The 23,304-nt window shown below is 42.3% G+C and overlaps 3 protein-coding genes across 5 annotated transcripts in view; 2 read left to right on the top strand and 1 right to left on the bottom strand.

Moving 5' to 3' along the window:
• kmt2a (lysine (K)-specific methyltransferase 2A) overlaps positions 1–4,034 on the top strand; it is a 33,506-nt gene extending 29,472 nt beyond the window's left edge. For all 3 annotated transcript variants that reach the window (XM_031860639.1, XM_031860638.1, XM_031860637.1), the window contains exons 29-34: positions 52–126; positions 224–398; positions 624–731; positions 905–985; positions 1,938–2,067; positions 2,172–4,034. In XM_031860639.1, the coding sequence (XP_031716499.1) occupies positions 52–126; positions 224–398; positions 624–731; positions 905–985; positions 1,938–2,067; positions 2,172–2,447 (845 nt within the window). In that variant the 3' untranslated portion in view covers positions 2,448–4,034. The remainder of the gene's footprint in view (positions 1–51; positions 127–223; positions 399–623; positions 732–904; positions 986–1,937; positions 2,068–2,171) is intronic.
• Positions 4,035–9,625: 5,591 nt separating this feature from the next.
• On the top strand, positions 9,626–13,437 carry c1qtnf5 (C1q and TNF related 5). The gene is made up of 3 exons (XM_031860493.1): positions 9,626–9,824; positions 12,297–12,532; positions 12,612–13,437. Exons 2-3 carry the CDS (start codon positions 12,310–12,312, stop codon positions 13,130–13,132), a joined length of 744 nt encoding a protein of 247 aa, XP_031716353.1. The 5' UTR covers positions 9,626–9,824; positions 12,297–12,309; the 3' UTR covers positions 13,133–13,437.
• A 6,464-nt stretch (positions 13,438–19,901) lies between these two features.
• On the bottom strand, positions 19,902–23,013 carry rnf26 (ring finger protein 26). The gene has a single exon (XM_031861060.1). The coding sequence runs from the start codon at positions 22,509–22,511 to the stop codon at positions 21,162–21,164; it is 1,350 nt and encodes a 449-aa protein (XP_031716920.1). The 5' UTR covers positions 22,512–23,013; the 3' UTR covers positions 19,902–21,161.
• Positions 23,014–23,304: the final 291 nt, after the last annotated feature.

Raw genomic sequence — 23,304 nt, 5'->3', positions numbered from 1 at the left:
ATCCGTTACAGTGTGCAGGAAATACTGAGCTGTCGTGTCCTAACTTTACAGAGGCTTGGAAATCCCTGACTGACAAGGTGCAGGAAGCTCGCTCCAATGCACGACTCAAAGAGCTCTCTTTTGAAGGTGAGGCGTCACTCTGACGACACCGCAAAACAAAGAAGAATAGAAGCATCGCTGTGTATATGCAAACGATTCATTGTGTTCCTTTGCTCCTCCCCAGGTGTGAATGGATTGAGGATGCTGGGAGTCGTCCACGAGGCGGTGGTCTTCCTGCTCGAGCAGCTTTACGGCTCCAGACACTGTCGGAGCTACCGCTTCCGCTTCCATAAACCAGAGGAAACCGATGAACCTCCCATTAACCCCCACGGGTCGGCTCGTGCAGAGATCCACCACAGGTCAGGAAGGAACACACACACACACACGTACACGTGTCTATAAGACGTGTATAGACAGATCGGGTTAATGACTCATTGGACGATTGGAAAACCAAGAACCTTCTTTCTGACTTTAATGCTTCTTATTAAGAAAAAATGTTTTTAATCAAACTTGTAACCAAACCTGTTTGGATCTCGTGCGTTTGTGTTTCTGACTGCTGCCTGTTACATCTGTTTGCCTTCCAGGAGGTCTGTATTTGACATGTTCAATTTCCTGGCTTCAAAACACCGCCAGCCTCCCGAGTACAGACCGCAAGAAGACGATGACGACGAAGGACAGCTCAGGACTGCCAGGTCAGTTACTGCGCCCACAACATTTGTTGTTTATTCACAGCCATTACAATCTGCCAACACATGAACTCCCCCCTTGAGGATCTTGTCTTACATGATCTGACCTGATGTTATTATCTGAAATCTGAGAGTTTAACAGTTATAGAATATAATTTTGACACTTCTTTTTGTTGCAGGCGTGCTTCCATGGAGCTACCACTGGCTGTGAGATTCAAACAGCTCAAGGCCACCTCTAAGGAAACCGTTGGAGTCTACAGGTTAGATCAGAATGGCTTAAACATCATCGTTTATAAATCATTTACAATTAGGTGGATGAAAAGTGGCACAAGACGTAGATGATGCTCAATAGCTGGGTTTAAACAAAACAACCTCCTGGTAATTACTTTTCAAGGAACTAGAAGGTTCCTTCAGACCATTGTTGTCTGTATTTCCAAAAACGAGGGCTGCTGGTGGTCACAAGGACAAACACACTCTGCAGCCTGCAGTTCAGTGTGGCCGCATGTTTCATCTAAGAATCATGTAGAGGAGGAAACAGCCTTGGTTTTATCTCACTGCGACAACACTTAGTATTTACCGCTGCTTGTTGGCTGTAATGAATGAAATGCATGGGGTGAAAATGAAATTAAGACCATCTGTCTCCACAGTAAATCATCTGCTGAGTGTTTGATGGATATTTATTTGTGCTTTAGAATGTAACCGGCATGAAACAATCAGATATTGTTTTTATTTCTGTCACTCGCAGCACTGATGGATGATGTCTCTCTCTACTCGCTCTCTTTTTTTTTTAAACAAGTCGGGAAGCCAAAATTAAACAAATAATCTAACTTTACTTTTAATGTCATCAAACAAAGAGAAAGGCTCTTCTTGTCTCCTAAAATGGTCCTAAATTGATAGCAGAGTACTTCCTTGTTGTCCTTGTGGTCTCTGTGGTTGAAACGCAGTGAGTTCCCTAAAAGGTTCCTAGTCTCTGGGGGATGTCCTGTGGTCAAAGAGGAGACTTTAGACCTTTCCTGTTGGATTTCACTGTCACATTTACCTTTGTGGTTTATAATAATGAGATCAGTTGTGGTTGTCCATGATCTCATACCTTCAAGTTTAATAACTTGAAGGTATTAAAAAAAGGCAGGTGGCCTAAACAAAATCAGCGTCTCCATATGCAGGCTAAAGCCATTACTGGGATTCAATTACAAACTCTGTATCCCTCTGCAGGTCTCCCATTCATGGCCGAGGTCTGTTCTGCAAGAAAACCATCGATGCAGCGGAGATGGTCATTGAATACTCTGGAAACGTCATTCGGTCTGTGCTCACTGACAAACGGGAGAAATATTACGATGGAAAGGTGAGCTCTAGGGAATGAACTTTGAGTTAAAGATGTATTAGTTTGATGAACTTTAGTATAATAATATAACATGCATAAAACCTCTGTCTTATCTTTTCTCACAGGGGATTGGCTGTTACATGTTCCGCATCGATGACTACGAGGTGGTAGACGCCACGGTGCATGGCAACGCCGCCCGCTTCATCAACCACTCCTGTGAGCCCAACTGCTACTCTCGGGTCATCACTGTGGACGGCCTGAAGCACATCGTCATCCTGGCCTCTCGGCGCATTTACTGCGGGGAGGAGCTAACCTATGACTACAAGTTCCCCATTGAGGATGCCAGCAACAAGCTGCCCTGCAACTGCGGTGCGAAGAAGTGTCGCAAGTTCCTCAACTGAACAATTGAAAAAGAGGACTGGTAGGGTGTCGAGCAGCAGTGCCATGGTGTTCTGAGGTCCTCCCTACTGGGGGTTTGCCGTGGCACCGGCTGTAGGTCGGTTTCCTGGGTCCGGTCCGGTCCGGCGTAGGCACCGGGTCTGTCGGTGTTTCTGCTGCTAGAACCACAGCAGAGGCAGCGGCCGTGGGTCGTACTGTACATACAGGAAGGGCCATTTTTGGAGGAGGGGCCACTCGTAGAAATTCAAACATATTGTGCCTCCTTTTGTCTCATTTACATTTGGCACGGGACGTTTCGCCTTCAGAGGTGAGTTATGAAACAGTTTGAGCCTTCACAGCATTGCAATACAACAATAACTTTAATTTGGACATTTGGATGATAAAGTTACCCCTTCATCATTTATTTTTTACATTGGCCCATCCTCCTTCATTTTCTAGAAGTATGTTCTGGTCCACTAATGCTGAGATGTGAACATAGAAGAAAAAAAAATTCAAGAACTTGGTTCCTTTTTACACCAAAGTGCAATTTGTTGAAGGGACTTGGAACAGTCATTTTAATAGAAAGACAAATTAGAAACTTGTTAGTATTTCTGTTTGTTTTTGTTGTTTATTTTTATAAAACTCAGTGTCGGCTATAATTGATGCACATCTCCCTGTCTGAATGTGCCCTGATGCCTCCAGAGCCGTGGTGATTTGCTGAACCGTTCCCCCTTGTGTGTGTGTGTGTGTGTGTGTGTGTGTGTGTGTGTGTGTGTGTGTGTGTGTGTGTGTGTGTGTGTGTGTGTGTGAGTGAGTGTGAGAGTGTGTGGGTGTACATTTAACACTGTAAATAGGAGCTGCTTGTGAATAAGCAGCCTGAGAAGAGCTGTACCGGTGGAAACACTAGGGGGAGCAGTGGCCACAGAAAGGAAGAGAGAGAAAAAGAGACACGGGTAGAAATGTAGATTTGTTTAAAAAAAGCAAAAAGGTTATTTTTGTCCGTTCGTGTAAAGGGTGATATCTGCGGTCGATAGCATCCGTCGTACTTAAATTGAAGTCTGACAGCTTGGTAGCTATGTAGACATGTTATTGATGGGATTCAAGCCTCTGGCCTGACAGAGCGAGGCAGCTAGAGATTCTGGTGGACTGACAGCCAAGGGCCTGGAGAACCCTACTGATGTGCTTTAGTAGACATATTTATAATTGATTTTTTTTTTCGGAGCCGTGATCCAGATTACAGCCGTGGATCTTACAGAAACATACAGTCACACGCGCATGCTGTTATCAAAAATAGTTTTTGGTAATTCTATGAGCCCAGACTTTTTGAATCACGTTCCAAATTACAGCAGCAGAGAGAACCAAACTTCACGCCCTTGAATTGAATTTTCACACCGCTCGTTGTCTCCTTGGCCTGTTGTGATAACCGTTACTTTGGAAAATGTTTTTTTATTTGTATTAAGTCTTCTTTTTTTAGTCTTGTCTTGTCATCTTTTTTATTATGGACAGGGAAATATCATGCTTGCTTTTAAAAAAACAAATGTAAATAATGTATATTTTTCTACAAAAAGACTTACAAAGCACTCACTAGTGAATAGCACTTAATGATGGTATTTATATTTTTTAAAAATTGTATTTATTTTATTGCCATTTTTGTAGGAAATAGAGGTTTACAAACACTAATGCTTGGTCTCTATGTTTTGTATTCCGCTGCCTTTTCAAAGTTTTTTTTTAAATTTTTTTTTTTTATTTGTAGCCTGAATGTTTTCGTTGATTCCAAAGACTGACACTGGTCTGTGGCTCGGTCCGTTGAGTTCAGTCCACCAGTTGCTCTCTCATCTATCCCGGGCCGTTTGGTCGGAGCTGATGTTATTTTTTATTGTTCCAGTTCTAGCTGGCAGTACGGCAGTCGTGAACTATTAATTATGCACTTGAGAGAGTTAAGATTGTTGATCCCTAGCAGATATCTCCTCTCTCCAGCCTTATAGTCCCCCGCACCACATCACACCGAGAATCAAGTCCACTTACAGTCTGCTGCTACCAGGCAGTCTCATCAAAACGAGTCGTTTTATTTCCCTCTTGTCACTAATCAACCCGTGGGTCGACAGGCTCCAGCAGACAGTGTTGTCCCTCTGCAGACTAAAAACAAAGAGGTGCCTTTACTTTAACGCGATCCACAGCATTCATCGTACCCCCATTGAGCCAATCCGTTTACTAAAGAAGCCACTTGATCCCGGTGACCACTCACCTGTGCTCACCAACGTTCAGAAATCACTTTTTATTCTCTCGCTCACTGTCGTCGTGGTTTTTGCCTTAGTTGTAAATGCCTCTTCTCTCTCACGAGCCTTCATGTCCCGGTCGGAACAATCAATTTAGAAGGTTTACAATGACTGGTTTCACTCTGTGACTAAAGTCTTCTGTCCCTTTTTTTAAAAATTAATTTATTGTTGTCCACCGTTCATGCCGACTTCGTTATCACCTGAAGGCCGTTTAGCAGTCGCTCCCACGCTGCTTCTTGTTGTGAACTGAAAGAAAAAAACATGACTCACACATGATTTGCACTTTAGCTGTGACACAGGCACTGAATAGACATAGGAAAACTCTTTCTACAGACAGACAATACAGCTCCAATGCTGAAACCACAAGCACAGATGGTCACTGAGAATACCTTTGAGTTTGTGCATCAGGCCCCCGATATATAAAAACTGAGTTTGGTCATCTTTGGTTGGTCTTGATGACTCCTGAAAGAGACGTTTGAGGCTCTAGCCAAGTGCACTTGACTCGTTTTGTTTTTTTTCCTGCAACAAAGTGAAGGCAGGGAGCACGCCAGCAGCCCTCTCCTTCCTGAAGGTGCAGTGTGTACAAACCTCGGCTGTGCTTTTCCACTTAGGGCTCGAGATCAGGCGCGCCCCCCCTGTCCCTAAACCGGTTGTACGGCTGCACCGACGCCGGGCTCACCGAGTTCAGCTGCTAAGGTCAACGATGAATGTATATTCCTTCACGTCACCGGATAATGTTGATGCTTTGTTGCCTACATTTGTTTTCAGTTCTTGTGTCGATAACCCCCTGGTAGAGATATGAACAATATGTAGACGTGACCTCAAACTGGGCAGCAGCAGCAAGCGGCGGTTTTCTTTTCAGCACTGGGAATAATACTGAAGCGTGAACAGTGGTGGCATTTCTGTCTGCAGGACAACAAGTTCTTACTCGGTTAGCTCTCCACTTCACGCTAGCATCGGTGATAACGTGTTTACTGATGCCAAGGGCTCTGTCTACGGCTCTCACTCCTCGAGATCAATAAGTCATTTATTTCACTGTTGGATATATATATATATATATATATATATATATATATATATATATATATACATACAAACAACAAGGAAATGGTCTCCGTTGTTTCTTTGGACTTCATTTTACCACGCCACACCAGTGGCCCTTCTCCGTCATTATCTGTAACTATAGTATAAATACATAACAATATTATACAGAAACATGCATAGCAATTTCTTGTTCTTTAGTATCTATACAATATATGGAATGGACAGACAAACTTAGTTACAGTAGCAAAACAGCAGATTTATAACGGTTAATAGCAATGTTTCAGTGTACTCTATAATGGTTTTGTGTTACAGTACTATCAGATGAAGCTAACGTGCATCATTCTTCTGTATATTGATATCCAGTACCCGTTTTGCTGTGCCTGTGAGTGTTCCTTCGTCAACGAGGAGCACTGCAGTTTTGCTTTTCAAATATTTTCTTTCTGGAAAGGAACATTTCTTTTTTTTCTTTTTTTCTTTTTTTTTTTTTTTTTTTTTTATATGTGATGAGAAATGTAACTGTATTAATGTGGTTGTGAACTTCTTGAAGTCAGCCATTTTGTTTCCCCCCCCCCTCTGGTTGTTGTAGTGAATGTTTTTCTGTTTTCTTTTCTTTGTACGTTTTTAACAGGGACTTTTTAGACTTGATGTGGTATAAATTCAGAGTTTGGTCTGTGGAGACTGTCCGGGAGTTTTAAAGATCTCCCCGACGACCTCCCTCGCCTCCGAAGCTTTTGTTGTACTTATCACGTACTGGGTTTTTGTTTTGTTTTTAATAGAAAGTCATAATGCTGATGTTGAAAACATTTGATTTATTTATTTTGTGCAACATCCACCCTGAATTGTCCTTTTACAAGTCAAGGTTCGGGAGCGTGTCTGGCGAGTACGTAACATGTATTTGTAATTTTCTAATTGTTTCGTGTGTATAGAAGTTATCAGCCTAGGATGGGACGTGGTGTCACAGAGGGAGCGGAGGGAAGGACGTGTGGGGAAAGAGGGATCATGGATTATGAACAGGCTTGTTTCTTATGCCTTGAATATACCTTTGTCTTATCAATATTCCTCCTGCTCTCTGTAATAATGGTATTCATGAGTTCAACAGTCATATTTTATCCCTTTTTTAACAGTGTTCGTTCAATACACATCAACAAAATGAAGGAAAACCACCACAGTGAAAATAGACCACAAACTACTTGGTTGAATGTATAATTAGGAAACAAAGTTGTATATAAGTGTAAAAAGAAAAGTTTCTAATCATGTTTATTTTCTATGCACTTTTTTATTTAAGTGATAGTTTAAATAATAAACATGTCTCCTTTACTCTTTGTTGTCTCTTGCCTCGTTTACTGAATTTATAAAAATAATTGACACTTAATGGGAGATACCAGTAGTTTAAAAAACAAACTCAACATGGACTACTTTGTCGCTCCTCTGGAGGTTTTATGTTATATTATATATTAAACTCAGTCAGTAATCTGTGGGCACCATAATGAGTTGTTTTAAAGGTCAAAACTGAGCTTTTTTCCCGTTCAAGCACAGATGTTTTGGAAAATAAGTGCATTGTCACGCTATATCATCTTCAAAGAGGCACAGCGTCTGTGTTCACAGCTCCTTGTGATCAGGACATGTTTTTTTATTTTATTTTGAAAGGTAGGGCTGTTTCTGACTTCATGCCCAGACTAAAACTAAACTTATTCTGCTAACCCAATCTCACTTCTGCTACAACTTTTTCACTGCCGCCCACTAGAAATCTATTCCAATTGTTAGTTTGCCAAGTGGTCTAAATCAACAGTAAATCCTCTGAGCAGCAGTTTATGGACTTTAACAGGAAATTAGCAGACCCAGAATGTGCTGATTCAGGTGCTGCTAATTAAAAACATGCCCCCAACTCCCCCCATAAAACCTAGCCTTTTCAACTTAGAGTTTTGTCGTTAAAACACTAAGTAGACCCATGTGTTCAGTCAGAGCAGTTTCACTCCTTGTTCTCAGTGGGAACATACATGTCACAGCAAATACATATCTTACTATGTATAACTGTAGGGTGTGAGCACATATTCATAATCAAGTAAGTCATTTTAATTGCCTATGTTTGTGTCAATAACACATAAAGATGTGTTGATTTTAATGACATGATTTACTGTGTAGTAATTAAACTATTATACTTGTGGTTGGCCTATGGGCCAAATCCAGCTCTCCAGCTGAAACTTTTCACTTTTATGATTTACAGTTTTTATAGCTTACATAGTTTTTCACAAATCTACGAAATGTAAATACAAGCCTAATGTAAATCCATGTAATATCTCATGCTACCCATAGTTGTGCCTCATTCTGCACCAAGCTATTCAAACAGCACTAAGGTGTTGAAGTCCAATAAACCTAATCCTAGAATCATTCGACAGATAAATACTTAATCCACTTCATTTAATAGTAAAACAAGTATTCCTTCAATTTAAAACACAGTTTTAATGTCATTGCTTAATTGACCATAACAGATCTGTGACAGTCCAACTGAAGTTGTATAATGATGACATTTTATCCAAAGACAACAGTAGACTTTAAGTCAACCATAACTGAAGCAGGCGACCGTTTATCCTTGTGGTAGCCTGTCAATTACAGCTTCAGTCTCGCATGTAACGATAATTTGCATGTACTAGTCATTCTTTGCTAAATGAGTACAAACATAAGCGGCCTAAACGTACAATGAAAACAAAGGTCTAGTGGCTCTGTGAGGCTGTTTTTAGGCACAGTGGTGCTTTGAGCTTAATGCTAACATCACCGTTCTAACATGGTGTTTGCAATTATTTGATCATTAATCAAAGTATTAAACAAATACAAATTTTAACCTGATGATGGCACTAAATTCAAAGCTAGGGGATCAATGGAAGTATTATAATTAAACATTAGAAGAAGAAGAAAGTCTGCACCAACGTCAGTAGGATTACTTCTCTGGGAACCACCAATGTCTGTATGAAAGTCGGATCGATCCGTCAAACAGTTGTTGAGACTTTTCAGTCTGGACCAAAGTGGTGGACAGATCGATGTTGCCATCCCGAGAGCGAAAATGATTGTTGGATACAAACTTAACTCAAACAGTGTTATCAGTCAACTACTTTCTAAATTACAAGCAACAAACATGTCGAGAACATGTAAACCTATAAAACATTGGCCCATGGTCGAACATATTGCTGCCCCCATGTGTCACACTAAACACAGTCCTGCTCCAAGGCTTCGTCCTGCTCATTTTCTGTTTTCGTTTCTCCCACAGAGATGAGACACTCCACCGCCATCTCCGGTTTTGGCACAGTTCTGGTCTGTTTGGGGTCACTGCTGCACGATAACAGTGAAAGCATGTATTCCTTGGCCCGAAATTCAAGGGAGCTGCTGAATTCAAGCTGCTCAAGTTTTAGCTTCCTTGCCAAAAAGATATTAAGAGCTCTTGCTTTATCAATTTAACACTGCCACTGAAGGATTACAGGGAGTAGGGGATTACCGTCTGAGTGGGGGACTGATAATAGGATGATGTTATCTGGAAGCAAATTGCTTGGAGACAGATAAAGAAAATCACAGAGTAGAGTAAAGAAACTGTGATTGTATCTGTTTGCTTTTACGTCAGTTGACGTCTGTATTTATCTCTCTCTTCTGTCGTTTAAACGGTTGTGTTTTGTGTAAATAATCTCATGTAATAGAGCTCATTCTCTGCTGCAGTTTGATGCGGTGACTCTTTGACTTTTTCTGACCACAGCCCTCTGAACTCTGAGGTTCTGCCTTGGAGAGTTTCCCAAACACTGTTATGCAATCTCCCAAACATCGAACCCCTCCTTTCATATTGATTTAGTCACAATGTTGTTTTAGAGTTGGTTATTTCTCTTTTGTATATGCTGGATTAACATCAAATATTTTCCTCTGTGTCCTCCCTGTTCTCTCTCTCCTCCCAGTCTCTAATTGGATTTCATTACCGTTTCCTTTCACTTTTTCCCAGCCAGACGCTCTGGTTTGGAGGAACGGCTTTCAGTGGGTTCTCTTTGATGCACTCAAACATCAGCAGCAGCAGCAGCTCCAGAAGACTTCGCGACACATCGTCCGGTAAGTTAAGTTTTTTTCCCTGATTTGTGAGTGAAAGTTGCTCTTCAGTGTTTCCGGACACACAGGTGAAGTCTGCACATGTCATAGTGCAGAGTTGAGATATGTCTGAAGGCTTTAGTGTTGAGAAAGTAAGTCTTTTTTTCCCTTCAGAGCAACCAATAAAATGTAAGAGTATAAAGTGTGTATTAGATAGGACTGCTTGATGGAGCCAGTCTTCTTATGGTCTAAAGATCTTAACCTGTTAACTAGTCTACAAAAGCTGTCTTATAATGTGGTGAAGATAAAAGTACAATCGTTTTCTCTGAAATGTAGTGGTGTAAACAAATAATGTAGCAAAAAATACTGTACAAGTACCACAACATTGTATTTAAGTACAGCACTTGAGTAAATGTGTCACCGGCTCATTGCATTATTCAGCAACACAGGGTCAAAATCAAAGTGCAGCTCTGCCTTTAAGTGCCTGTTAGGGGGTTACAGTAAATGTGGATAACATCAGTACACTTCAGCTGGTCTCAATATGCCCAAAAATATTACAGTCTTACAGAGAAATCAGATCTTTGAACTGCCTGTACAAATATATCTCAATCATCCAACATATATTACAGCAACCTACGAAAAGGAAATTAAAATTAAAGTCTGACAAATCTGCAACTTATGAACATACATTAAAAAACAAACAGTATAAACTGAGTCAGAAGTGTTTGTAGTTGTACAGTTGACGCTGTCGTCTACATATTAGTGGCCTTTAAACGGTGGATTCATCGTTTGTTGGCTTATTAAAAACATTCATGTTTCTAATCATCAGAGGACTGATGGCAGACAGCTCTTCAGACTCTCCATTATTTGTCCTCTTGTCTGCGCTCCTCTTCTGCCAGGAACGCTGACATGCGTTTCTCTCTCCCTCTTTTTTCACTCACTGTTTCCTTCTGTTTTTACCCTCCCCCCCCCCCCACCCCTCCTCCCCGCTCCTCTGTGTTATTTTGCAACTGTTGTGGATGCAAGCTTTAGATTCCAATTAGGAGACCTCCAGAGAGATGACAAAAAAAACTCTTAGCGGTTCTCATCATTGTCACAAACCACAAACAGCAAGTTTTAACCATAAACATGGAATCCACAAGAGAGCTGTGTGTACTGTTAGACAGCTGTGAGTCCTCCTGCGCAGCTCATCAGATCACTTTATGGTCCTGTGACGCCTGTCCTGCTGCCAGACAGACAGACGGCCAACCAGGGCAACAGGCTGTGGAGACCAGCTGCCCAAAGACCCTGCAGGAAAACATACGGTCCAGGCAGGGTCACAATGAGATTGAGGTTCACACACAAGCAGGAAAAGGAGCAGACAGAAAGACAGAGAATTTTGTTGATGACATTTTTAACCGTTGAATGTGAGTAGTTTCCGAGACGCCTGTCTGGTTTTCAGCATCTCATCAAACTTTTATTAGAAACATCTGTTTTGTCATCATATTTTTTTCATGAAGATTAGTCATTAGCTCAGGATTTTGTATTACTGTCATTCTTCTGAATTGACTGAATGGCATTCACACAAACAAACGTTACACATGCTCTTTTATTTACATGGATTTATGATCTTTGCAATTTGACCAGTTTAATGTCAAACAATTAAATTATGTCTAGTTTAGGTTTTGAGTTATTTATGTAAAAGTTAGATCAGTCCGGGATCATAGATGATGGTCTTTTCTGTCCCCAAGTTCCCACCACGTGCTTTCCCTGAAACAGAGCATGCTGTTCTTGTTATCATGACTCTCAACCCATTATTTGAGGAAGTTGAATCACCTGTTGGAACCAAAAACTGCATTTGTGTTAATAAAACAAGCTTCATGTGGAACTTGTTACAGTCAAATCTCAGTAAAAATCTTAAAGATTTTAGATTTTTTAAAGATATCTACCTGAGTAGAGAAGGACACTTTCATGAGACATCTGTGCTAAATTACTGGCTATTTCTTTACAGTTCTGGCAGTACTACTGACATCCAATGAGTAATACCAATTCAGTCATGTAATATGGTTATTTCAGTTTTACTTTGTCTTCTAACCAAATTAGGAACTTGTTGAAAAACATAAACTAGTTTTTCAGGTAACAGGTCTTCTTGAGAGTCCTTAAATCCATGTGATAAATTCCCTCCAACTGCAACTGAACTGAAGCTTTTGATCCTGTGCCGCAGCATATTTGTAGGTGAACTGAATTTTACTGCAAGTCCTCAAATTATGTTGTAAAACACTCATTACAGTGTGCTTACACAACTTAAACATGTATGCTCTTCTGGCGCCTGTGATCTGATGACCTTTGATTTGAAGTGATGTTTATGTGGTGCACTCTTGTTTAACTGGATCATATTATCCCACTGTATGTAGTCCAGCTCAAACTTTGGTGTTACTCGTCCACAGACTTGTTTGTAACCCGTAATGTTTCCTTTATCTTTACAAGACTAAAATCTATTTATCTTTTCTCCCTCAGCCCTGACACTGCAATGACCTCACTCTGGCTGTTGCACTCCCTCCTTCTCCTCCAAGTCCACCTTTCCAACCAGTTAGAAGACAACAAGATCCCTCCCAGTCTGTGTACTGGTCACCCTGGTATCCCGGGCTCTCCTGGAGCTCATGGCAGTCCTGGTCAGCCAGGGAGAGACGGGAGGGACGGGAGAGATGCTGCTCCGGGGGAGAAGGGACAGAAGGGGGACGCGGGAGACCCAGGTGCTCTATTATTACATTTATTTATGTGTGAGTGTGTGATACATGTCCGCTGTTGACGCTCATGTCTGTGCTCCTCCAGGTGAGACAGGATTGCGAGGCCTGGCCGGAGACAGCGGTGACCCAGGAGTAAAGGGAGAGAGGGGACAGGCGGGAGAGTGCGCAGTGGCCCCCAAATCAGCCTTCACTGTCAAACTAACCGAGGGCCACACTTTGCCCCTCACTGTGGGAGATGCGGTCCACTTCGACAAGGTCGTGATCAACGAACAGGGCGACTACAACACAGAGACGGGGCGCTTCACCTGCAAAGTGCCAGGAGTTTACTACTTTGCCGTCCACGCCACAGTCTACCGCGCCAGCCTCCAGTTTGACCTGATGAAAAATGCACACACAGTGGCATCTTATTTTCAGTTCTACGGCAACTGGCCCAAACCGGCGTCCCTGTCAGGCGGCTCCATGCTCCACCTCGTCCCTGGTGACCAGGTGTGGGTCCAGATGGCTCTGTCAGAATACAGTGGATTTTACTCCAGCACCAAGACAGACAGCACCTTCACTGGCTTCCTGGTGTACTCAGACTGGAAAAACTCTGCTGTGTTTGCATGACATGGGCTCATGAACCAAAGCAAAGTCATATCCCACTTTGGGAAATCATCCTCAACCTGTTTTTTGTTTGCTTATTTCAGTTTTCTTATTGAGAAGTGAATGGGCCGTGACTTGGTCCATCTGTGTTTGTGTAATGAGTATTAAACACACCAGACAAATTTACCTGAATGGCACATACCGTACTGGTGAGGCGTGAGGTACATCCACGGTTTATTCAGTGTCTGTTCTTCAGTTGCAGCCTTCAACCTGCTGTGACACTTACTTCTTGTAACAGATGTTGTGAAAGCAGCCTCCAGCCTCCTCCAGGCCACAAATTCAAACAGCTTTTATGTTATTATTGCGCTTTGTTTCCCGTCAATATCTGCTGCAGCAAACGTGAAGAATGAATAAACCATCTTAGTTTTTAAAACTGACTGACATATTTTTGGCCATAAATACCAATGCACACTGTGTGAGGAGATCAGTTTTACTTATTGTTGCAATAACTTATCAGTTCTACACTTTCAAATCAATCTCCAAAACATGATATTTGGGTCACCATCTCATAACATGCCAGACTGTGCACGCACCTGACTGCAGTGGTGGGAAAAGTACTCAGATCCTTTACTAAAGTAAAAGAACCATTAAAACAATGTGAAAACACCCCGTTACATGCAAATCCCCTTGCATTAAAACTCCTACTTAACTTTAACTACGTATGTATCATCAGCAAAATGTACTCAAAGCATTTAATATCAAATTGTTAATACTGAAGTATCAATGTGTAAGTGACATTGTTATACGATTGAAGCTGGTTGAGGTGGAGCTAGTATTAGTTACCTGATATACAGTTACAGATAGATGTTTTGATCCAGTGGTGTCCAACCTAGGGGTTGAGCCCCCTCCAAAGGGTCACAAGATGAATCTGAAAGATTGTGAGAGGAAAGATTATGATGCAGAACATATATTTTTATCTCATTAAGCCTTAAATTGTTATTCAAATGAGACCATCTGAGAAGTTTGGATGGTAAATCCTCTGTGCAAGAGCCGGAAACAACTTCAAGACATCTGAAACACGATAAGGGACTTGAGGAAACGGGTCAATAAAGGGCTGTTAAAAATGGGAACCAGTGGTTTAATCTCTAACAATGCATCATTTCATTAGAAGTTTTTAAAATCTAAAATCTTAATCTGAAAAAGTAACTAATAGCTATAACTGTAAATAATGTAGGGCGGTAAAACTGCAACCTTCTGAAATGTAATGGAGTAGAAGTATAAAGTTGGATGAAATGGAAATACTCCAGTAGTACCTCAAAAGTACAATGCTTGAGTAAATGTACTTTGTCATTTTCAACTATTGCCAAATTGGTCAACTTTTACTTGGCATTTATATCGATTGAATCCACCCGATACACCCAACTCTTTGGTTCCCATACCCAAAGCACAACCCAAGTAAATACCACAATGAGAACGTCTGGAAATTATTCATTTTCCACTGGATTTACACTGTTTACTTCGGCCTATAATGATTTCACCAAACACTGTGAGACTCTCCAGCCACAAGTCAACACTGGGAGCGGGTTGATGTAAGTCACGTCCTTCTTCCCGTCACGGATACTAGTTTAAAACAATGATGACATATTAGTTTCCCAGTTTACTGAGCTGAGTCTCTCCCATCGTCTCCTGACATCTTTCTTGAGGCGTGGGTTGTTTATTTAGGAGGGTAAACACTGACGAAACCAGAACCCAAGTAATGTCGTTGTGTGCCTGTCAAGTACACTACCTCACACATGAGGAAATGTTATTTTCCCTTCACTCCCTGAGACTCCTACACATAATTAAACTTTGAATATGTCCTCATAAGAGTTCCCTCTATGATAGACTGTGAATAGCAGGGAGTTAATCAATCTTCCCCTGGCGTCAGCCAGTGTTTTCCGTTAGTTCACAGCCTGTAAATCGCTCTGTTTTGAAGCTGATGGCCAAGCAGTGACATCAATCCCTGAAATACTGAGCTCTCATTGGTCGACGTTGGTTTGTGGTTGGTGTCTGTGGTGAAGAAAAGGCAGGCGTTTGACATATAAATCCTTAATGCAGATACAATGTAGTTTATATGGTGAGACACTGTGATAGACCACATGCACTATAGGCCACCTACTGTAAGATATGTTTGACAAGCCGCCAAAGTGTCTGTAAACTCTATTCATTTCTCATTTTATTTAAGTTCATATTATATTTTTTGTACATGTTATATCCTTACATCATGCCCAATAGACTGCTTTAAAGAAAAACTTCAACATTTCTACCCCAAAATACACATTGTTACTGAATATTTAGACAATCTTGCCGTTGCCATCATCTGTCGTTTTTATAAAAAAATGTACATCTGAGAGGGATGAGAGAGAAGTCTGGGTCAGCCTGCTTGACCTGTTGCCACCGCGACCCGACCCCGGATAAGCGGAGGAAAATGGATGGATGGATGGATGGATCTCAAACAAATGAGATTTAAAGTGTTAATTTGTGAGTTTTAGAGGTTTTGTCACCTTTGGACAGAGTCAGGCTGTTTCCCTCTTGTTGCCAGTCTTTATGCTAAGCTATGCTAATTGGCTACTGGTGGAAACACAGTAGTGTTAGTAGTTTTGACCTTCTCACCTAAATAACTCTTGGCAAGAAAGCAAACAAAGTGCATTTCCCTTAACTATTCCAGAAAAGCCCTCTCCACACTGCCAAGGACTAAAATATACAAAATAAAACCTGTCATTTGTGTGTATTTTTAGAATACAAACTTCTCCTCAGGTAGATGATCCCCAAATTACCAGAAACAATATGACTTCATTGTCCTCAATGAGAGGGTATCTCCAAAACAAAATGAAGATATGTGCACATGGATTCTGATCCTTTAAAACTAAAACAGGATTTGAAGACAAAGACAAAGTATTCCTGATAAACACAGGGAGTCATACAGCTAAAGTCTGAGAGTAAATATGCTGTCACCAACTACATTATTCTCAGTCTTTTGGTTGAGATGGTTCAACTGTAGTTGGAGGTGCTCCTTTGTCCAGCAGGGGACAGTGGTGCATCATTGTTCAGCAGCTAAAACGTTGTCTGTAGGAACATCTGCATAGGAAAGTATCACGTATCATCACTTTGTGCTCCACATTATGAAGGACTGATCACATTATGGAGGACCGATCACTCCAACCATCTGTATCAACAGTCTGTGAGACCTGAGGTGACTTTGTGACGTGTGGCTGTGCTTGAAAGAAGCTTGAACTGTCTGCACACACACACAGATTCGTGTGGTATGAATAACTTGATATGCAGCCACTGAGGAGAGGGTTTTACGCTACTCTGATAACAACAGCTATGACTTTGTATTACGTGCTGAGGACTATTTTTGAACGCGTTCAAAGACTATAGACGACAGTTAGGCTGTTATGGCAAAACCAGGAAACCATATTTCATTTGTAAGGTGCTCTCTGAGAAGATTTCCAAAATGAAAAGACGTGCAGTTCAGTCTTTTGAGAGTATTTATTGAATCGGGTGTTCAGGATGCTTCGATGGCCTGTTTTACTGCAAATAGTCTCTCTCAGTCGAAGAAGGTGAAAGTTCAAGTAGCACGGAGGGCTCCTACAAAGAGCCCTCTGACCTGATGGCTATCATCCAGCTTTAATCTCCATGTGGCCTATTCATCACACAGTGTATTTATTCAAGACTGTCAGGATTATCTGGATTACTTACAACAAACCTCTTAATTACAGTTGAGTCAGAGTTGGGTGGAGGCCAGCACTAATGAGCTGCCTGTCTCCTCTTTATCTCTTCACGTCGCTGGCAAACTCTTGTTTTCCATCTTAATTCAATGGCACCGTTTCCTCTCTATTCTGTCTTCTCTCACCTTTTGTAAAGCTCAAGATGTTATCCTCTATGTGTGAAACTTTGGTCCTTTTTGAACTTGCCGAAAATAAACTCTGTGGCAAACAAACGTTTACGATACTTCAGCAAGATAATCTTCAGAAATGAACACCACTTTTAGGATTTCTGAAGCGTGAAGTAAAGAAGTAAGGAGCTAATGTTAGGCTATAAAGGAACTACACCACGGTCACATGACTTCACTTCACCACCACGGAGCTAAAGGCGAACTAGCGTTGACGTGATGACGTTTAGTAGTTTCATAAAAGCAATTGTTAACAACCACAGGCCTTATTTCAGGCAAACCAAAAACCCAAACCCATTCAAAAAAACCATTGACTTCGAGATGAAGGGAAACTAGAAGTGCAATAATGCTAACTCATTTGCAAGTTTTAGGACTCATTCCTGCAGTACTCTATAGAAACGTCCACTAAAACCGTTTCATATAGGCTCATCTATGCAGAGAAATTCTCTTATTGTTTATGGTAAATGGTAAATTGACTGTACCTGCTTTAACACATGTCATCCTTCACCCATTCATACACTGATGACAGGGGCTACCATGCAAGGCGCCACCTGCCCATTAGGACTATCTAACATTCATACAACATTCACACACCGTATGCACAGCTACGGGAGCAATTTTTAAGTGTCTTGCCCAAGGACACATCGACATGGACTAGCGGGGGATCGAACCAACGATCATCTGATTGAAGGACGACTCTGCGGAGCCACAGTCGCCCCCACAAAGGGAGGTCACAGGTCAGGGTTGACTTGCTGTTTGTAGCTGGTGACCATCTTCGTTTAGCAGGGTACATGCTCACTGTTGTGATGGCTTGAACCCGTCTGGTTTCCCACTCGTTAAGACACCAAGATCAAAGCACACATCTTAGACATGATGGAGAAATTAAGAGTCAGGGTAAGAGACGGAGACAGTGATCATAAACAGAAAAAAATAGAGCCTGAGTGAGGCAGGGAAGAGTGCACGAGAGTCTGACATTTTCCCACACTGCTCTCGGCCAGGACCACCAGGGTCAAAAGGAAGAGGTTGAATCCCCGGAGTATAAAGCTCTCCTCAGTTTACCCCTCCCTGCTCTTCCCCTGACATTAAACTTCCTCTCCACTGTTAACGCCACTCTCACTCACAACTAACACATAAACACTGCTTAGGCTGGGCTCAAGGGTCAGGAGACAATAAACAACTCCTGGATTTGTTTTCTGGTCTCTAACAAGACCGTTTCATTTGTGATCGTCCAGCTGGAACCTGAGCACACCTCTCAGTTATAAAGACGCCACGATTTCATGTCTCCTGCCGAGTCACACATGACGTCAGTGCCGTTAAATTAGAGGGTCAATCAAGATGCCAATGTGATGTCCAGACACAAATTAATTAAGAACATCACACATAAATCATTTTATTACTGTAAAAAATACCCTAAATATAAGTATATTGCAGATTAATGTCATTTCATGCATTCCTTTATCGTAGCAGATGTCCGGTATGAAGCTGGAGATATTTTTAGAGACAACATTGGGAACGTGAATAAAGTTGTAAACCACAAGGCTCTGATGAATTGTCATATGGTGGTCCCATGTGACCATTAGGGGCCCACTCCTCAAACCCTGCAACCCTACTGCAGCCCCCCAAAAACACTCCCTTTATCTAAACATGAAAGTTCTCAACGGTTTCATTCTCTGTTCGTTTCAAAAACAGCGTTGACAAGTGAAAGTAATCTATAATCTTGTGTGTCCAGCCCTCGTGGAAATACTTCCCACTGTACTTCAGTTGTAAACAATCTGCATCCCCCCCCTCTTCATATGAGTCCCGGGAGCATAACGCAGTCTGTGTGGGCCTCATGAGGAAAACCAAATTTGGTAAAAGATACAGACACCAAAGCTTAAAATATGTGAGTTTTAGTAAACAATGTAAGTAGGAATGTAAGATGGAAGCGTGGTTCTCTACTCTGCTTTACGTCCATACTGATTGCTACACAGGCCTTTTTTTTTTTTGTACAGCTTGTCATAGTAGAAAAAGCACAGGTGTTACTAATGACATTAACGATCGCTCCGTTCTTTTCAAGTCCCAGTGAGTCACAAAAAGCATCAAAGTGAGCCAGCATGAACAACACCAGGACACTGAAACTGTAGCAGCTAAATGGAATTCAGCCATCGTTAATTTGATCATTTACACCTGTTCCCTCAAGTGACATTGGAAATTTCCTCTGGGGAAAAAAATGCCTTTGTAATGCCTGCTCTGTTTATTCTGAGCTGCACCTGAAGGCAGCACAATCAGCAGTTTGGGACCCACCTGGGTCCAATGAGGCATAAAGGCCTCACTGTGTTCACCCTGCAGCACACTGCCGCTCATTAGACTCACAGAGTGGGCTCGGTGTAGCTGGTGGTGTCGTGGTTATTGGGACAATAAATATTCCCAAGATCAGCCAAGGACCACTTTGCAATCCTACTTGTGTGTTTGTTTGTTTTTGCTCCTTATCACATCACAATTTGAATTTTTCTTAAGTCAGCTGAGCTACTCCACTGTCTGTCTATGTGACCAGTGACCCTGGGCCTTACATTCCCCTGGTTGGGAATCATTGCAATTTTGTGTTTCATATTTTCTAATTTCTTACTCTTCTATGATAGTAGGCTGAATATCTTTAGATTTGAGTTACCAGCATTTTTTGCTATTTGCAGACATTCTTGAGACTAAAAACGATGACACAATCAAGGACATAAGCTGTAGATGAATAGTTAATGAAAATAACTTAGTAGCAGCCTTAATAAATCTGCTTTTGTACTGGATGTGTTTCCTCATGGTCGAAGAGTTCAAGCTGTGACAACATCTACACGGATTATTACACGATGGACTGATAAAGATCACAAAGAGTTTCAGACGTTGTTTTATTATAAACAGAAAAGTTGCCGTTATGTGGCAGTCATAGTATTTAAAAAAAAAACAATCCACATCATGTCATACAAACTGCAGGTAACAAGAGATGGTCAGGTGAGCAGTTTTCAGTCCACTGCAAATCTTATATTAGGAATGCCATTGGCATTTTAGGAATAGTCCATAATGCCGACAGCCTCTTGTATTGTCAGTAATTGGTCAAATCATACAAATTATTTTAAGAATAAAAAAAGAAAAGGGTTTGATGGATCTGACTTCACATGATAAGGGTGGAGGGTCACAACTCTGCCCTGTAAACATTAAACACCAATCAATATCAACACTTCAACAAATGGGGAAAAAAAAAAAAAAGCAAATGAAATTGTAAAGCGTTATTAGGTTATGGTCCTCTTACACAACAGAAATCTATGTCTTATTAAAATGACAAAAAGGAAAGGGAGAACCTGCTATGGATTATGTGTTGGTGGAAGACTGGAACAAGCTCCATCAATAGAACAAATGACTGGAATAAAGCTGTATTCTATCAGGCCTGACTGGAAGAATACACTTTCCTTAAATACAGAAAACCGTCTTTACGTGGCTCTGTGAGTAGTGGTTGTCATGTACAGAAGTGTTTCTAAATGTTATACACGCACTGCATTCATTCATACATACAGCGTGTGAGGAATCAGTCGTATACTCATGCAATAAAGCACAGTTTTATCTTCTTCACAGCTTGGCCCGCTGAAAGCACAACATTTCTTAAGACATGAGCGGTGGTTGACGTTTCAGCATCGTGCGCGGGGGGGGGGGCACACTGACGGGTTACAATGGCAACAAGACCTGAGACTCAACATGGCAATACTGGAGTATCTCAACAGGTGCACTCTTTGTGCCAAAACAGACTGTAGCCGTGTCCCAAATCCACACCGCAAGCTTACCCTAAGCAGAATGTTAGTGTGTTCACAGGTGACAGAAACACTATTCTCTCCCACAATGCAATGCACAAAGGACGTGCAGGAGCTGTTCACAGCTGTGTGGAGGATGATGAAACCGTTCTTATACATTAGTTTGATTAACATCCGACAGTGTGAGTATTATGTTACTTCCTATTCCTTTAGTTGAAAAAGTTAAGTATGATGATTACTTATATGCCAGACAGCAAAAAAACGTTTACTATAAGTATATAGTACATAGTGTACTATATACTTATGTTCCATGTAGTCCGCCCCCCACAGATCCTCTTCTGTTGGTCTCTCATAAATACACATCCATAGTGTTGAGGATCATGTGCCGACAGAGCGGGCAGTTCTGTTGATATATGGGCTGCCTCAACAAGATGTTCGTACAGTCGCTACACAAGCAGAGGTGCCTGCATGGCAGCAGCACCACCGTCTTGGTGCAGTCCTGACAGATCACACACTTCTTCCTGTCCTCCTGCTCCTTCAGCAGAGTCAGCAGATTCTCAGCAGGTAGAGGTTTTCCGCCTTTGCCTGAAGACGACTGCTTCTTTAGCGGTCTGTCTATGCTCGATGACGGGAAAACTAAGTCCAGCAGCTCCTGGTGTGCTCCATCTCCCGCTCTTCCATCCGGCGGGTCCCGCCTCTCCTCTCTGGGGTCGCCATCGCCGCGTACTCTGCTGTTGTTGTCCCTGCTGAGCTGTGTCCTCAGAGCCAAACCTAGCTGGCTGCTGAGTCGAGACAGCTTCTGCCAGAGTCCTCTCTCTAGCAGGCAGAGGTGAAGGAATATTCGTCGCAGGCGCTGCATGGAACCACGGAAAAAATGTGGGGTGCTCTGCAAGGCTGAGGCGAGGCGGTTGTAAGCCAGATTAAGTCTGTGCAAGGCAGGAAAAAAGTTGATGTAATCTCCAACTCGCACAGCAGCCTGTCGGGTCAGCTCTGGGTTCAGGTAGGCGGTGGTGGTTAGAGCGATAGTAACAGTGAGCAGGAGACCGTAGATGTTCAGTATGAAGATGCTGACAAACATCTGAACCAGCGAGACCAAAACGTCCAACATCAGTTTACAGGGCGACCACAGGAAAGCCGAAGTCCCAACCAGGCTGCTGTACAGAAAGGTGAAGGAGGTCAGCGCCAGCTCCAGCACAGTCTGCAGCGGGCTGGAGACCGTCTGCCACACGCTGGCCACCACCGTGTAAACGTTCTGGGTGGCGATGAGTGCATAGTTGACCACGGTGTTGGTGAAGTAGACCACCAGACTGACAGCAATGCCACAGCCCTCCAGCACAGACAGCATACCTCGACACAGGTGCTCCTTCCCACGAAGCAGGACGTGCATGGACAGGTAACCCACCATCTTCAGGCTCTCCAGCAGCCCCTCCAGAGCCAGCACCACGCTCCCCAGCATGGTGACGGTACCGTGGGCTACGTTGGATGTCGCCTCTGCCAGTGACATCAAGCAAAACAGGGCTAAGTTGCCCAACTCCACCACGGAGTTGAGGAGAAGGGTGGGCAGGCTGGTTATGAAGGTGATCACCACGAGGATCGTCCGCACCACGCTGTGGACGATGACGAAATTCAGGTCCAGCAGTAAGCAGACGGCGTCCAGGCATTTTCCTACAGTGGCGACTACAAAGTTCACCAAACCCATGGTAGTGTGTCTTTAACTCGATGTTTACCTCTCAGTGCTCTCGGGTTGTCTCCAAGCCAAAGTCCATGTCTTGTTTACTTTGCTCAGGGCGAGATCCTCAGACGCTAGCTGACGCTACATCACGTTGTCCTTCGTGTCAGGCGGGGCAGCACACCGTGAATCGTTCCGTTGAGTGGACGATGCAGTTAATCTTCATATTTTCCTCGTATTTGTTCGGCTAAAGCGACGAGCTAACATAGTAAACACACGCGTAATCGTGGCGGATGTTTAGTTTCAAACGAGAGGCGGACACTTCCGTTTGTTTTCCGGGTTTCGCTTTGGCTCTCCGTTCAAAGCATGGTCCAAAAAACAATTGACTCGTTAAATTGTCAGTTTACAACACGTGTTGTATGTGAAGGTAACAGGCAAAATCAAGAGAGACGGAGAGAGCACACAAAAAGCTTCGACGTGTTTACCGTCGTGACTGTGGCCGCCATATTTGTTTTGGTCGCAGATGCTGACCTCTCCAGTTACTTCCGGTGAACTGGAGAGGTGTTACTTCCGGTGATCATATCCACTAATCTAAATATACAAATTCAAATCCTCATTTTTATATTACTCATTAATAGGCATTCAATAAGAGAGATAATGATAAACACGATTAAAATGGACTTTTTAAGAAAATAAAAAAGGGAAAAAGAGAGTGATACACCAGAAAAACAAATCTTTATGATCATGAAATGGACTTTTCTCTCTCTCTCTCTTTCTCTCTCTCTCTCTCTCTCTCTCTCTCTCTCTCTCTCTCTCTCTCTCT

The sequence above is a fragment of the Anarrhichthys ocellatus genome, unplaced genomic scaffold (assembly GCF_004355925.1).
Source record: "Anarrhichthys ocellatus isolate YVR2014 unplaced genomic scaffold, GSC_Weel_1.0 scaffold24, whole genome shotgun sequence".
NCBI classification, from domain to species: domain Eukaryota; kingdom Metazoa; phylum Chordata; class Actinopteri; order Perciformes; family Anarhichadidae; genus Anarrhichthys; species Anarrhichthys ocellatus.
The sequence above is the reverse complement of the archived record's forward strand: the minus strand, read 5'-3'. Positions and strand labels throughout refer to the sequence as shown.